Source organism: Myotis nattereri (genome assembly GCF_964212035.1).
Source record: "Myotis nattereri genome assembly, chromosome: 19".
NCBI lineage: Eukaryota > Metazoa > Chordata > Mammalia > Chiroptera > Vespertilionidae > Myotis > Myotis nattereri.
In genome coordinates, this window is record NC_138095.1 from 6,933,390 (window position 1) to 6,946,294 (window position 12,905).

A 12,905-nucleotide genomic window follows, 5' to 3' on the forward strand; every position below is an offset into this window, starting at 1 on the left:
TATAGGAACCACATTAAGTCCTTTTATTGAAGCCACGTTTGAGTTGGTTTTTAAGTAATTGCAACCAGAAAGTTCTGCCAGATGACGTGTTACGGTGGCTTCACAGTGTTGCCCGGAGAGGCGTGAGTTGTCACCTGGTGCTATTACCACTGAGTCTTCAACAACTCGGGTTTGAGCTGAGCGGATCTACTGATACACAGTTTTTCTCAATATTGTAAATGTATTTTCTCTTCCTTATGACTTTCTTAATAACACTGTCTTTTTTTCTGGCTTACTTTAAGAATACAGTATATAACACATATAATGGGCAAAATATGTGTTCATCGGTTATTTACATTATCCGTAAGGCTTCCAGTCAATAGGAGGCTGTTAGTAGTTAAGTTTCGGGGAGTCAAAAGTTACAGGTAGATTTTCTACTGCACAGGGGGAGGGTTGGCACCCCAAACTGCCATGTTGTTTAACGGTCAACTGTAATTTACAATTTAAATATCCATCATAATCCATCAATGGAAAAACTCCTTAAATCAGCCTCTATGTTCTAGGTCCATGCAGCCTATAGCTAACCACTGTGGTGGGCACTGTAGGTGTCATGTCCACATCCCTTCTACCAGTTCCATGGACCTGGACCTTTGTGGCACCTGGTACCTTCAGAGAGTCGGGGCCTCCTCAGTGGAGACGGAAAGGTGCCCCCTGCCCCTAATCACCCCATCGCCAAGGACTGAGCGTGGAATCACAAAGACCTCAGGGTGGGACGACTCTGAGATGCTGAAGCTCTAAGGCCCCGCCCCAAACCGTGAGCTGTGCCTTCTTGGAAAGGTGCCTTCTTGCTTGGCCTCTCCCCGTTCCACTCATTCCCTTACTGGTTTCTCCGGAAGCGCTTCCTTAATAAATCACGCGTCACTCGATGGGGCTGCTCTGGAAAAACCAACGTCAGGTGCCACCCACTGCACCAAGCGCTTCTTTGCATTTCTCCCCAAACGGTTCCACCTGGCTCACGAGGCGACCGGAGACCCAAGACCAGGGACGTAAGTTTGGTGGGCAGATGTTATTTATTGGCAGAAGGGAACGTAGGACGTTAAAAACACCGAAGGCGGCTCTGTTTGGCCCAGAGCAAAAGCACTGAAAGATCCCAGCCTCGCTTCACAAGTCCTGCTCCGGCCGCGGCTCAGCAGCCTGGAGGTCTTGTGCCTCTCTCTCTCCTCTGCGGAAGGTGATGAGTCTGTGACATCCAGGCCCGAAGCTTGCCTTTTCACCCCCTTGATCATTATGCCGGAGACAGTCCGCCTTAAGAGGGCTGTTTCCAAGGACTTCCTGGGACTCGAGTCAGTGAGTCATAAAATATGAAGAGCAGGGTACTCCGATCTGATCTGACGTTGGGTGAATTCTGCTCAAAGTAAAGGAGTTGCAGAGCCAAGACGGGGAAGGCAGAGAGGCACCGTTCTTCCCGTCCAAGAGCGACGCTTGGCAGCTTTTGCTCTTGGGCCGGGGAACACATTTGGCCTGACATCTGGAAAACCCTGGCCTGGCCACTCTTCCTCCCTAGAGCTGAAGTTAAACCCTCCCGCCCGAGAGGAAACCTGGAGAGGGTTTTCCCTGGAGGGTAAGGGACCCATATATAAAATCCTTCGCTCAATCATCGCACCTGCCCCCGAATGTCCCCCACATGCGTCTGACACTTAAAACAAAAGATTTTTAAATTGATTTTCAGACCTTTGTGGCACCTGGCCAGATGGGCCTGGGCTGGAAACAGTGCACACGGCTAGGAAGGGAGAGTGAAAACCACCGACGTGAGAGGGAAACATCGATCGGCTGCCTCTTACATGCCCACCCACCGGGGATCGAGCCTGCAATCCCGGGCATGTGCCCTGGCTGGGGATCGAACCTCTCAGGGCACGGGACGATGCCCAACCAACGGAGCCACACCGGCCAGGGCCACAGGGGACACTCTTTATAGTGTCAGGGGCATGGCTTGTTTTTGCAGACTGTCCGAGAAGTTTTGTGTGTGCGTGGCACGAGTGTAACTGACAAACCAGTGGTGTATTCACTGGTTATCAGCATCCTGTTTCCCTGGTTCCTGCAGACGACACACTGGGCTTCCTCACTCTGGAGATGGCTACAGGGAGGTGAAGTGGTTTCCCAAAGTCATGCCAAGTTTAGAAAAATAAACTAGCAAACAAAATACAAACAGACTCCAAGGCAGAGAGCAGGCTGACAGCTGTTAGAGGGGAGGGGCCGGGGGGCCGGATGAAAAAGGTGAAGGGATTAAGCACACAAAAAAATCAACTCATAGACACAGACCACAGTATGGCGATTACCAGAGGGAAAGGAAAGGGGGCGGGGGGGGGGGGGTGGAAGAGGCACAGGGGAGATGAATGGTGATGGAAGGAGACGTGACGTGGGTAGTAAACACACAAGACGATATACAGGTGATGTACTATAGGATTGTACACATGAAACCCATATAATTTTATTAACCAATTCACCCAATAAATTAAAAATTAAATTAAATTAATTTAATAGACAGCTCTATCTGCTCTGTCACATGCGACCACTTTAATGCCTTCTCCAGCTCCCATTTCTCCAGCCTCTTTGATGGCACCTGCAGACAGGGACCTCTTTCCGGTAAAAACCAGTTGCAGAAGATTGTTCCTTCCCCTTGGTTCTTCCTCAAGGCGGAGGGAACAGAGAAGCCGCGTCCGCTGGGCTCTGCTTCCCTCCACTTCCCTTTCTGACTTGATTATCCAGGCAAGTGGGATTGTAACAGCGCGGCCATCGCCATAGTAACAGAGCTTGAAAGATGCCATGCAACCCTGGAAGGGATATCAGGAAAGCGCCAGGGACGGCAGGGAGAAGAAAAGGTGCTGGCTCGACAGCGCAGGGGGCCACGTGTCCAGAGCCTGCTGGGGACGGGGTGGGCATGCTCACACCGGCCGAGGGCAAGGGTGCAGCAAGGCTCCCACCATCTCCCCTCTGGCTTTCTTGCTAGTCTGCTCCCCAGCCACCCAGATGGCTTTCTCTGAAATGCCGTGGGCACCAGCCCATGGTGCTGGGTTGACAGTGAGAGGATAGGGCTGGGAGAAGGGTAGGACAGGCAGGGTTCTGGTGGCATCTACATGACCTCCTGTGCCACCTCCTCCCAGATCTCAAAGCAGGGAGGGAAGTGGCTCTGCTGTAGAGATTAGTAGCTCTCATACAGAGCTACTCACGAGCACTATATGAGAGCTACGCTCCGCCACCACTCTGGCTTGTGGACAAATCCCTAACATGAACTGTCCCTTTTGCTCTGGAGGCTACCGGGGGAGAGGGAATGTCCACGGGGGCTGTTGACAGGTCTGAGGCGTGAGTGAGGGAGGGACGGGAGGGAGAGAAGAGAAATACAGATGGGTGCAGAGACCCAGTGGCATCTGTATTTGGGCCAAAGCTGGCTTTTCTTGGTACCCACACGTGATGGAGCACCCCGGCCAGAGCTCGGGAAGAAACAATTTCAGGACCAAGTCTTGCCTTCTCAATGCGGTCCACATTAAATATGCCACGAACCCAGGCCACCCATGCGCATCAAAATCACCTCTTAACGGTTTTAAGAAATCTTGTCTGCGGGGCCCCACGCCGCAGTGTCTGAGCAGCGGGTCAGCATGGGGGGCTCTGAAGCCAGGAGGGCCTGGCTGGAAACTCGGTGCACACAGCTGGCTGGGTGACCCCGGCACGGTTACCACACCGAGCTCTGTGCCACGGTTTCCTCCGCTGTGCAACGGAAGTCATCCAGGCAAGGTGCCTGATGCCGTGCCTGGCTCACTCTAGGCGGGCCAGGCAGTTGAGTTTGAAAAAGACTTCACAGTGACCCTCATCTAGACCCGGGCCGTGGTGGGGAGGCAGTGGCGTCCAGGTCCCTCCCCAGTGCGCAGCATCAGGCATTCGGTTCTTGAGTAAAATAACCAACAGGGAGGACCTTGTCTAGTCCTGGTTCCTTGTCTAGGAGGGGATGGGAGGCCTACCTGGGCAGAGACCGAGTCTGAGTTAGGAGGCTTCCCCAGACGTAGGGAAGGAGGCACGCACTGAGCCAGGGAACAAACGCTGAAGGTGAAGGTGGGGAGAACAGAAAGCTTTAGGGAAAGAGGTGGAGAAAGGCGGGAGGCAGGGCACGGAGAGCTTGCGGCCTGTTTCCCAGGAAGTCCGCAGAGCTGGACCCGACCACACGGACCCTCCGTCATCTCCCTGGGTGTGCCGGAGCGTCGGTGCTAGTACACCTGGAAGTGTGCCGAAGTGGCCCCGTCCTTCCAGCAGCGCACGGTGTCCACGGCAACGGAGCGGCAGAGCGGGCAGGTGCGCTCGCGGTCCAGCCAGAGGCAGAGGCACTCCTCACAGAACACGTGCTGCGGGGACAGCAATCAGGGCCAACAGGATGCTTTACTGGGCGCCCACGCCATGCCCACCTCCGTCTGAGGAGCTGGGGACTCAGCAGCCGACAAAACAGACAGCTCTGCCCTCCTGGAGCTTGCACTCTAGTTGAGGAGACAACTGGCAAAATGAATCTTTAAAACGTAAAGAATGTCAGTTTCAAGCGCTAGGATGGAAATGCAGGGAAGGGAGCATAGGGTATGCTGCGGGGTGGGGGTGGGAGGGTGCAGTGTTAAACATGGTGGCCTGGGAGGACTGCACTGAGATACTGACATTTGGGTAAAACTTGAAGGAGGGTGAGGCGTTAGACCTGGTGGCATCTGGGAAAAGAGTGTAACAGGCAGAGGAAACAGCTCGTGCAAAGGCCCTGAGGCAGGTGTGTGCCCAGTGTGCTGGAAGACCAGTGAGGCCGGTGTGGCTGAGCTTGGAGTGTGGTGGGTGGGAGGGGGAGCTGAGATCAGAGAGTTGAGGGGGGCGGTGCAGATCATATAGGGCCTTGTGAGCCATTTCGAGGACTTGGCTTTTACTCTGAGAGAATTAGGGAACCATGGCAGGGCTCTGAGCAGAGGAGTGACTTGATATGATTTGAATTTTTAAAAGATCCTTTTGGAAGCCAGTCGGAGAAAGATAAATATCACATGATCTCACTCATATGTGGGATATAATGATCAACATAATTGGATAAACAAAAATAGACCCAGAGACAAATGGCAGGCGAGGTGGGGGGGGGGGTGCGGTTAGAGAGCAAGCAAAGGACTTGTTTGCATGTATATTAGCACAACCAATGGACACAGACACTGGAGCAGTGGGGGCTTGCCCAGGGTGGGAATGGTTGGGGGAAGGGGGTGGTCAATTGGGGAAAAAGGAGACATATGTAAAACTTAAGATAATAAAAAAATTTTTTTTTTAAATAAAAGATCCTTTTGGCAGCTGGGTGGAGAACAGACCACAGGGGTTAAAAGAAACACAGGGATACTGGAAACATTAACAAGTTCCGCCACTTTCTGGCTTTAACTTGGACCAGTGATTTAACCTCCCTGTGCCTCAGTTTCCTCGTCTGTAAGATGGGGATAATAGTGCTCTCCCTTTAGGAAGATTGAAAGCACTTAGACATAATAATCAAATGCAGTATATGATTCCTGATTGGATCCTGGGTGGGGGAAGGGAAAGGGAACCCTAACTATGAAGGATGTTTTGAAGACAAATGGAGAAATTTGAATATTGGGATTTTGTATCAATTTAAAATTTTTGGGATGTGTGCTAGTGGAATTGTGGTTATGGGACAGAATGTCCTTGTTCTTGAGAGATGTATGCTGAAATATTTAGGGATGAAGAATCAAGATGTCAGCAACTTATTCTCAACAGGTTTAGGGGGATAAATTTATATCAAGAAAAGCAAACACAGTAAAATGTTAATGGTTAGTAAATCTAGGTGAAGGATAAAAGGGTGTTCATTGCACTATCCTTCAACTGTTCTGTAGGTTTAAAATGTTCAAAACAAAGAGTTTAGGGACAATATAAAAGTATTAACAACATGTTCTTTAAAAGGAAAAAAAAACAACAAATAAAAAAGGCACTTAGAACAGTGCTTGGCCAGTAATAAATGTTTTGTAAGTGCTGGTGATTATTCAGTAATAGTTATGATTACGTTCAATTGTTTATTCTCTGTCTCGAGATGCCAGACTGGAAGGGGAGACAGGATCTTCCTTTAGCCTAGTGGGCTCTTCATCCATCTGTCCCTTCATCCATCCATCCATCTATCAGACTCTCCATCTTGCCACCCATCTAGTTCCCCATCTATCTACCTATTCCCCCATCCATCCACTCACCTATTCCCTCATCATCTGTCTATCCATTTCCCCAACCACCCAGCTACCCACACACTTTTAACTCTATCCACTCATCTTTGCACACTCACTCACACACCCCTGCACCTGGCCACCATCCATCTCCATCCCAATCAACCATCCCATTTCATCTACCCCATCCATCCATCCATCCATTATTTACTAAGTCAGACTTTGCATTTACACAAGATAGGCATGGTCGCCACTCTCAAGTTGCTTATAATTTGACAAAGAGGAGACAGACCTTACACAACCAGTAGCCTACTTAGCTATCTAGCTGACAACTGGGATGAGTGCCACGAAGGAAAAACGGACCTATGAGGCCATAGATCCAGAGCACGAACTAGTCTAGGGAAGGAAAGTGAGGGAAGCCTTTATTAAGAAACATTTCACTCGAGGCGTGCCGAAACCGGTTTGGCTCAGTGGATAGAGTGTCGGCCTGCGGACTGAAAGGTCCCAGGTTCGATTCCGGTCAGGGGCATGTACCTGGGTTGCGGGTACATCCCCGGTGGGGGTTGTGCAGGAGGCAGCTGATCAATGTTTCTCTCTCATCGATGTTTCTAACTCTCTATCTCTCTCCCTTTCTCTCTGTAAAAAAATCAATAAAATATATTAAAAAAAAAAAAAAGAAACATTTCACTCAGACATTCAATGCATTTGGGAATTAACAAGGCCCTTTCACCAGCAAAGCAGGCCTGAGCCATGTGCTCAACCTGGCCGGCCATGCTGGTGGGCTCCAACCACCACTGGCTGTGGTGTGGCTCCTGATCCGGGGCAATGGTGTCTTGTCCAACCCCTCCCGGGAATTCTAACCCAGCTCTGGGAAGACAGCAGGGCACCAAGAGAAGAATGGGAGAGAGACAAACAGCCTAAAGAGATTGCCAGAGAGAAAGAAGGAAGCCTTTCACCTTGACATCAGGCCCAAATACTCACTGCTGCTACTAAGAAGGAAATGCAGATGGCTCAGAAGCATGTGAAAAGACGCTCATAATTAGGGAAATGCAAATTAAAACTGCACTGAGACAGTGTTTGTCACCTGTCAGATTGGCGAAGCTCAAAAAAGGCTTGATAACGCAGCAGTTGGCCAGGGAGGGGAGCGAGAGGTCCAGTCACACTCGGCATTAGGATACACTCTTTATGGAGGGCAATTCAGCAATAACCTCTGCCCTAGTAATGCCACCACCAGGAACTTATCCTGCCAAGCACTCACCCATGTGTGAAATGGAAGGCGTGCCAATAAGAGCTGATATATATTTTTTCCCATTGATTATTAGACAGTGGAAGGGAGAGGGAGAGACAGAGAGAGAGAAACATGGATGTGAGAGAGACACATAAATTGGTTGCCTCCTGCACACACTCCAACCGGGGCCGGGCATTGAGCCTGCAACCAAGGTATGTGCCCTTGACCAGAATCGAACCCCGGACCCTTCAGTGTGGGCCAATGCTCTAACCACTGAGCAAAACTGGCTAGGGCAGAGCTAATATATATTGAACCCTGAGCACGTCCTCAGTGTGATTCTACATGCTTCACTAAAATTCATTCATTTACTCAACACAATGGGCCCAGGGAAGTGCTATAAGTCTCCCCATTTTTCACCTCCCATGGCAGCCACATCCTATATAATAAATAAGTAATATGCAAATTAACCATCATGCCCTCACACAATATGGCTGCCCCCATGTAGTCAAAGATGGCCACCCTCATGTGGTCATAACATGGCCACCACAAGATGACTGGCTGGGGAGGGCAGTTGTGGGCGATCAGGCCAGCAGGGGAAAGCAGTTAGGGGTGACCAAGCCTGCAGGGGAGGGCAGTTAGGGGCGACCAGGCCAGCAGAGGAGGGCAGTTGGGGGCAACTGGGCAGGCAGGGGAGTAGTTAGGCATCAATCAGGCTGGCAGGGGAGTGGTTAGGGGATGATCAGGCTGGCAGGTAGAAACGGTTAGGGGCAATCAGGAAGGCAGGCAGGCAGGCAAGTGGTTGGGAGCCAGCAGTCCCGGATTGTGAGAGGGATGCCCGACTGCTGGTTTAGGCCTGATCCCACAGGGATCGGATCTAAACCGGCAGTCAGACATCCCCTGAGGGGTCCCAGATTAGAGAGGGTGCAGGCTGGGCTGAGGGACCCACCCTCCAGTGCACAAATTTCATGCAACAGGCCTCTAGTTTGTAATAACAAAAGATTATCAGCTACTTAATGCCCACCCAGAGGAGAACGGTTAAACAAATTGGGGTCTATCCGAAAAGCAGGATGATAAGCAAATAAGGGGCAATTTCTTACGACAGAGTATCAAGTCAAAAAGGGAAGATGTAGGATGCAGCTTGGGTAGAATATGCTGCAACTTATGTCATTTTGAAGAAGACGTGTTCAGTGTATCTATATGCACTTACAAAGCATCTCTGAAAAGACAGAAAGGAAACTGGTAATAATAAATGACTGTGGGGGTGTTTAGGGGACTGGGGAGCTGGGGACAAGGGCAGGAGCCTGCAACCACTTTCCTTCTTCCATCTTTAAAACATTGTCTAATGCAGCTTTTTATTTTGGAATAATTTTACACTAACAGACAAGTTGCAGCGAGTAGAGGAAGTCCTCACATACCCCTCACCCAGTTTCCATTTCCCCTAATGTTACCTTGCGTCTCCACAGTGCACTTGTCGAAGCGAAGAAACCCACACAGACGCGTGACCATGGACTACACGCCAGGCCTGATCAAGAGTTCATCAGACTGCCTTCCCCACCCATGCCCTTTCTCCGTGCCAGGATCCAGCCCGGATCCCACATGGCATTCAGTTGTCATGACTCCTCACTCATGAATTCTGTAGTCAGATTTTGGATCATGCAAATATATTCTCAATTTTAAAATAAATACAATGAATAAAAAACAAAAAAACAAACCAGCTATGATCCCCCCAAATCAAAAGCAAAAACAAAAAATTTTTGCTGATGCCAAAAAAAGACCCCCCCTCCTGTCTTCTCACCCCCGGAAGGTGGTGGTGGGGAGGAGCCATATGCTCTCGATTCCTTCTCATCTGCAGGCGATGCCTCCTCCCCGAGGCCTTTCCAACCTCGAGCTCATCGCTATCTGTCCTGGTCCCCGGGGACGCTGCATGAATCTCTCTTACACAGCACTTATCACTGCCTGCCTTGTTTCATAGTTATTTATGTATGTGTCTGTCTCCCCAAGGGACTGCGAGCTTCCAGAGCAGGGGACAGGGTCTGTGTGCCCTCTGCCTCCCCTCCCTGGTGTCTGATAGGATGCTTGACTCATACACATTTGCTGAATTGACATCTTCGCCCCTGATGTCAGGAGGAGGAGGATGGAGGAGGAGGAGGAGGAGGAGGAGAAGGAGGAGAGGGGGTACACATAGGAAATTAAAGGGACTAACCAGTACTTACTGCTATAGGTTGGTGACCCACAAGTAATCATAATAAAAACAAATGGTAAATCTAATTATAATGATAATTATATATATGAACGACTTCTATGACTAAATAATTCAAATTTAGTTTTTTCCAGAGATGATCTCATTTAATCGTAATATTAGCGCTACAAAGTAGATGTTATTGTGATACCCATTTTGTAAATGAGAAAAAGCAAGGCTCGGGAGATGGAATGACCCACCTAGGATCCAGAGTGCTGCTGGGTTTCACAATCACGATATTCTGACACTAAGCCTTAGTGAATTTTTCATTTTTGACATTGAAACTGAGGTTCAGAGAGGTGAAGTAACCTGGTCCAGGTGCCCCAGCTAATGAGAGACAGAGCTGAGATCGGAACCCAGATCTGACTCCAGTCTGGACCACACTGTTCTCAAAGACCCATCCCAGAGCCTCAAGGTTTGGTCAAGGGAAAGGCACTTGAGACTTCTGCCTGGGGCAGGGCCTGCCGGTCCCCCAGCCTCAGCCTCTGATGCCCCTGCCCGGCCCTGCTCACCTGGCACATAAGGATCAGAGGCTCCCGGAACTCGGCCTGGCAGATGGCACAGATATCACCAGCCTCTGTGCACTGCTGCCCAGTGGCCCGGACTCCGTAATTCTGTTTGTGGGAGGGGAGAGAGAGACACACACACAGCTGTGGACCCTGAGAAGCACGCTGAGGCCTGTTTCCGGCTCTTGGCTCCCAGTTCCTGTGGCTTTGGCCAGGACCACATGAAGCCGACTCACCTGCGAGGTACACAGAAGCTTCAGGGCTTTCCTGACTCCACCCACGCGGCCACAGATGTCGAAGGACTGAAAGGAGAGCAGGGTGATGGCTGAAAAGCATCCCAGGATTGTACAGGATCTCGCTTACCACCTCCGAGCCGCCCCCGCTGCCCCCCTCCTCTTTGCCTCTGAGCATTTTCATGGCACTTCCTCCCATTTGAAACTCCCCCTTCCCACCAGTTCTGCTTGGCTTTGGACTTCCTGCCTTCCATCAACAGCCTCCCCTGTCCTTGGGCCAGGAGAGCAAACACAAGGTATGCACACTGCCTTTTCCTCTCCCAAGCCCAGGGCAGGCATTGCTAATCGATCACAACACTCTTCATCTGGCCCAGCCAGAGCCGATAATCCTCCATCTAGCACTCCAGTCAGCCACTTCCAGTCTATCAGGATCAGTCGGCTAGATAAGCCCCATGGGCTGACACAGCCTGCACTGCCTGGCTAGCCCTGCTGGGAAGAAGGACCGAGAACACAAGCATTTCCCCAGGATTCTCCAAGGTCAAAGAAAGAGGAGGATGTACTTATTGTGAGGGGGAAACTGATTTGTACTAATGATGAGAAGGGAAGGACCGCAAACTGATCTGCAGAGCTGACGGTGTGCCATTTAGCAGGAACAGAAAGCGCATTCAGGGGCAGTGAGGTCTGGGGTTAAGAGTGGCATGGTTTGGAAGCAGGCTGCCTGGGTGGACGCTCATGCTGTTATCTCTAGCTGAGCGACCCTGGCAAGTTACTTCCCTCTGAGCCTCAGCTTCCTCGCCGGTAAAATGAGAGCAATGGTGGTACGTACTCTGAAGAGCTGTGAAGATTCTGTGAAAGGCTAGCCTGTGGTGAGCTTTATGGACAAGAAATGAGGGTGGCCCTGGCCAGTTTGGATCAGTGGTTGGAGCGCTGGCCCACTGACTAAAGTGTCGCAGGTTCGATTCCCGGGCAGGGGCACATGCCTTGGTTTCAGGCTCAATCCTCAGCCCCAGTTGGAGCGAGAACAGGAGGCAACCAATCGATGTACATCTCTCAGGTTGGTGTTTCTCTCTCTCTCTCTCTCTCTCTCTCTCTCTCTCTCCCCCCCCCCCATCCCTCCTCCTCTCCCTCCCTCCTTCCTCTCTTCCACTCTGTCTAAAAAATCAATGGAAAAAATATCCTTGGGTGAGGATTACAAAAGAGAAGAAAATAAATTAGGGTGGATTTAACCATGAAAAGAAATGAAGTCCTGACAGGCCGCAGTGTGGAGGAATCTTGGAAACATGCTGCTCAGTGAGAGAAGCCAGACACACAAGGTCGCACATTGCGTGACTCCCGTTATATAAAGTGCCCGGAACAGGCACATCCACACAGATAGAAAGACTAGTGATTCCAGGGGCTGGGGCTGGGGGTGGGGAGGGTAGAGAAATGGGGAGCGACTGCTTCCTGGGTACAGGGTTCCTTTTGGGGATGAACATGTCTTGGAACCAGACAGAGGTGGTGGTTGCACAACATTGCGAATCTGCTACATGTCACTGAATTTTGTGTTGTGTGAATTTTCCCTCAATTTAAAAGAGAGAGATGAGGAACGGGGCCTCCGTAGGGCCGCCCTCCAGCCCGCCAGCCCCCGCCACCTCACCTTGCAGAGGCTGTAGAGGATCATCAGGACCCCTCCCAGAAAGTGGCTGTTGGAGGAGTCGTCACCCATGATGTATTTGTACCACAGCTGGATGGGGACCAGCGATCGGAACAGCTGGCTCAACTCCTCGATGACCAGATAGAACTTTCCCTGCAACCACACGAAAAGCATCAATTATTATTAGCAGTAAAGACCCAAAGGACCCAGCGGGGGCCCCCAGCCTGGGCAGTAATGACATTCCAGGTCACAGGCAGGCCATTAATCAGCTTTGGAAAGCACTCAGGCCCGCTCCTAATGGGCCTGAGATATGGCCGGGGAGACGTGGCCCCTGCCCGCTGCCCTCACCCGCTGCCCACCAGCCCAGAAGATCAGGGCTCCACGGATCATGTTTCAGGGAGGGAGAAACCAGACACCTTTGGCAGAGAGCTGGGGTGGGGTCCCTCCCTGGTGTCTGCTGTGGCTTGGAGGGCTCAAAGCCACACGTCGGGGCACAGTCCCTGCCCCGCACACAGATCACCCTCACCTCCAAGGGCTGACCCAGGCATCACGGGACAGCCCTCAGAGGCATGGGCAGGATGGACCGCAGGAGGCAGGTTAGGGCAGGCCAAGAGGTGGACGGGGGTAAGCTCTCCTTCCCAGCTCACCATCTGCTGTCACCAAGGAGGCAGGGTACTATCTGGGGAAAGAACATAGACTTGGGGACTCAGGCAGGGCCAGGTGTGAATCTTATCCTGCTGAACGTCTGTGAGCCTCAGTTTCCACATCTACAGAATGGGAGTCCCATTCCCACCTTCTGAGGTTGCTGTGAGGATTAAAGGGGATGCACACGGAACGCAGAGCGGTGTTCAACAATTCTATTTCCCTTCCTC

The 12,905-nt window shown here is 51.1% G+C and overlaps 1 protein-coding gene across 1 annotated transcript in view; it reads right to left on the minus strand.

Moving 5' to 3' along the window:
• Nucleotides 1-2,421: 2,421 nt before the first annotated feature.
• The window catches only part of RNFT2 (ring finger protein, transmembrane 2), a 49,026-nt gene continuing 38,542 nt past the window's right edge, over nucleotides 2,422-12,905 (minus strand). Inside the window, exons 8-11 of the mRNA XM_081113884.1 lie at nucleotides 12,037-12,186; nucleotides 10,404-10,469; nucleotides 10,174-10,275; nucleotides 2,422-4,370 (exon numbers count right to left, since the gene is read on the minus strand). Of these exons, the coding sequence (XP_080970010.1) occupies nucleotides 4,236-4,370; nucleotides 10,174-10,275; nucleotides 10,404-10,469; nucleotides 12,037-12,186 (453 nt within the window). The 3' untranslated portion in view covers nucleotides 2,422-4,235. The remainder of the gene's footprint in view (nucleotides 4,371-10,173; nucleotides 10,276-10,403; nucleotides 10,470-12,036; nucleotides 12,187-12,905) is intronic.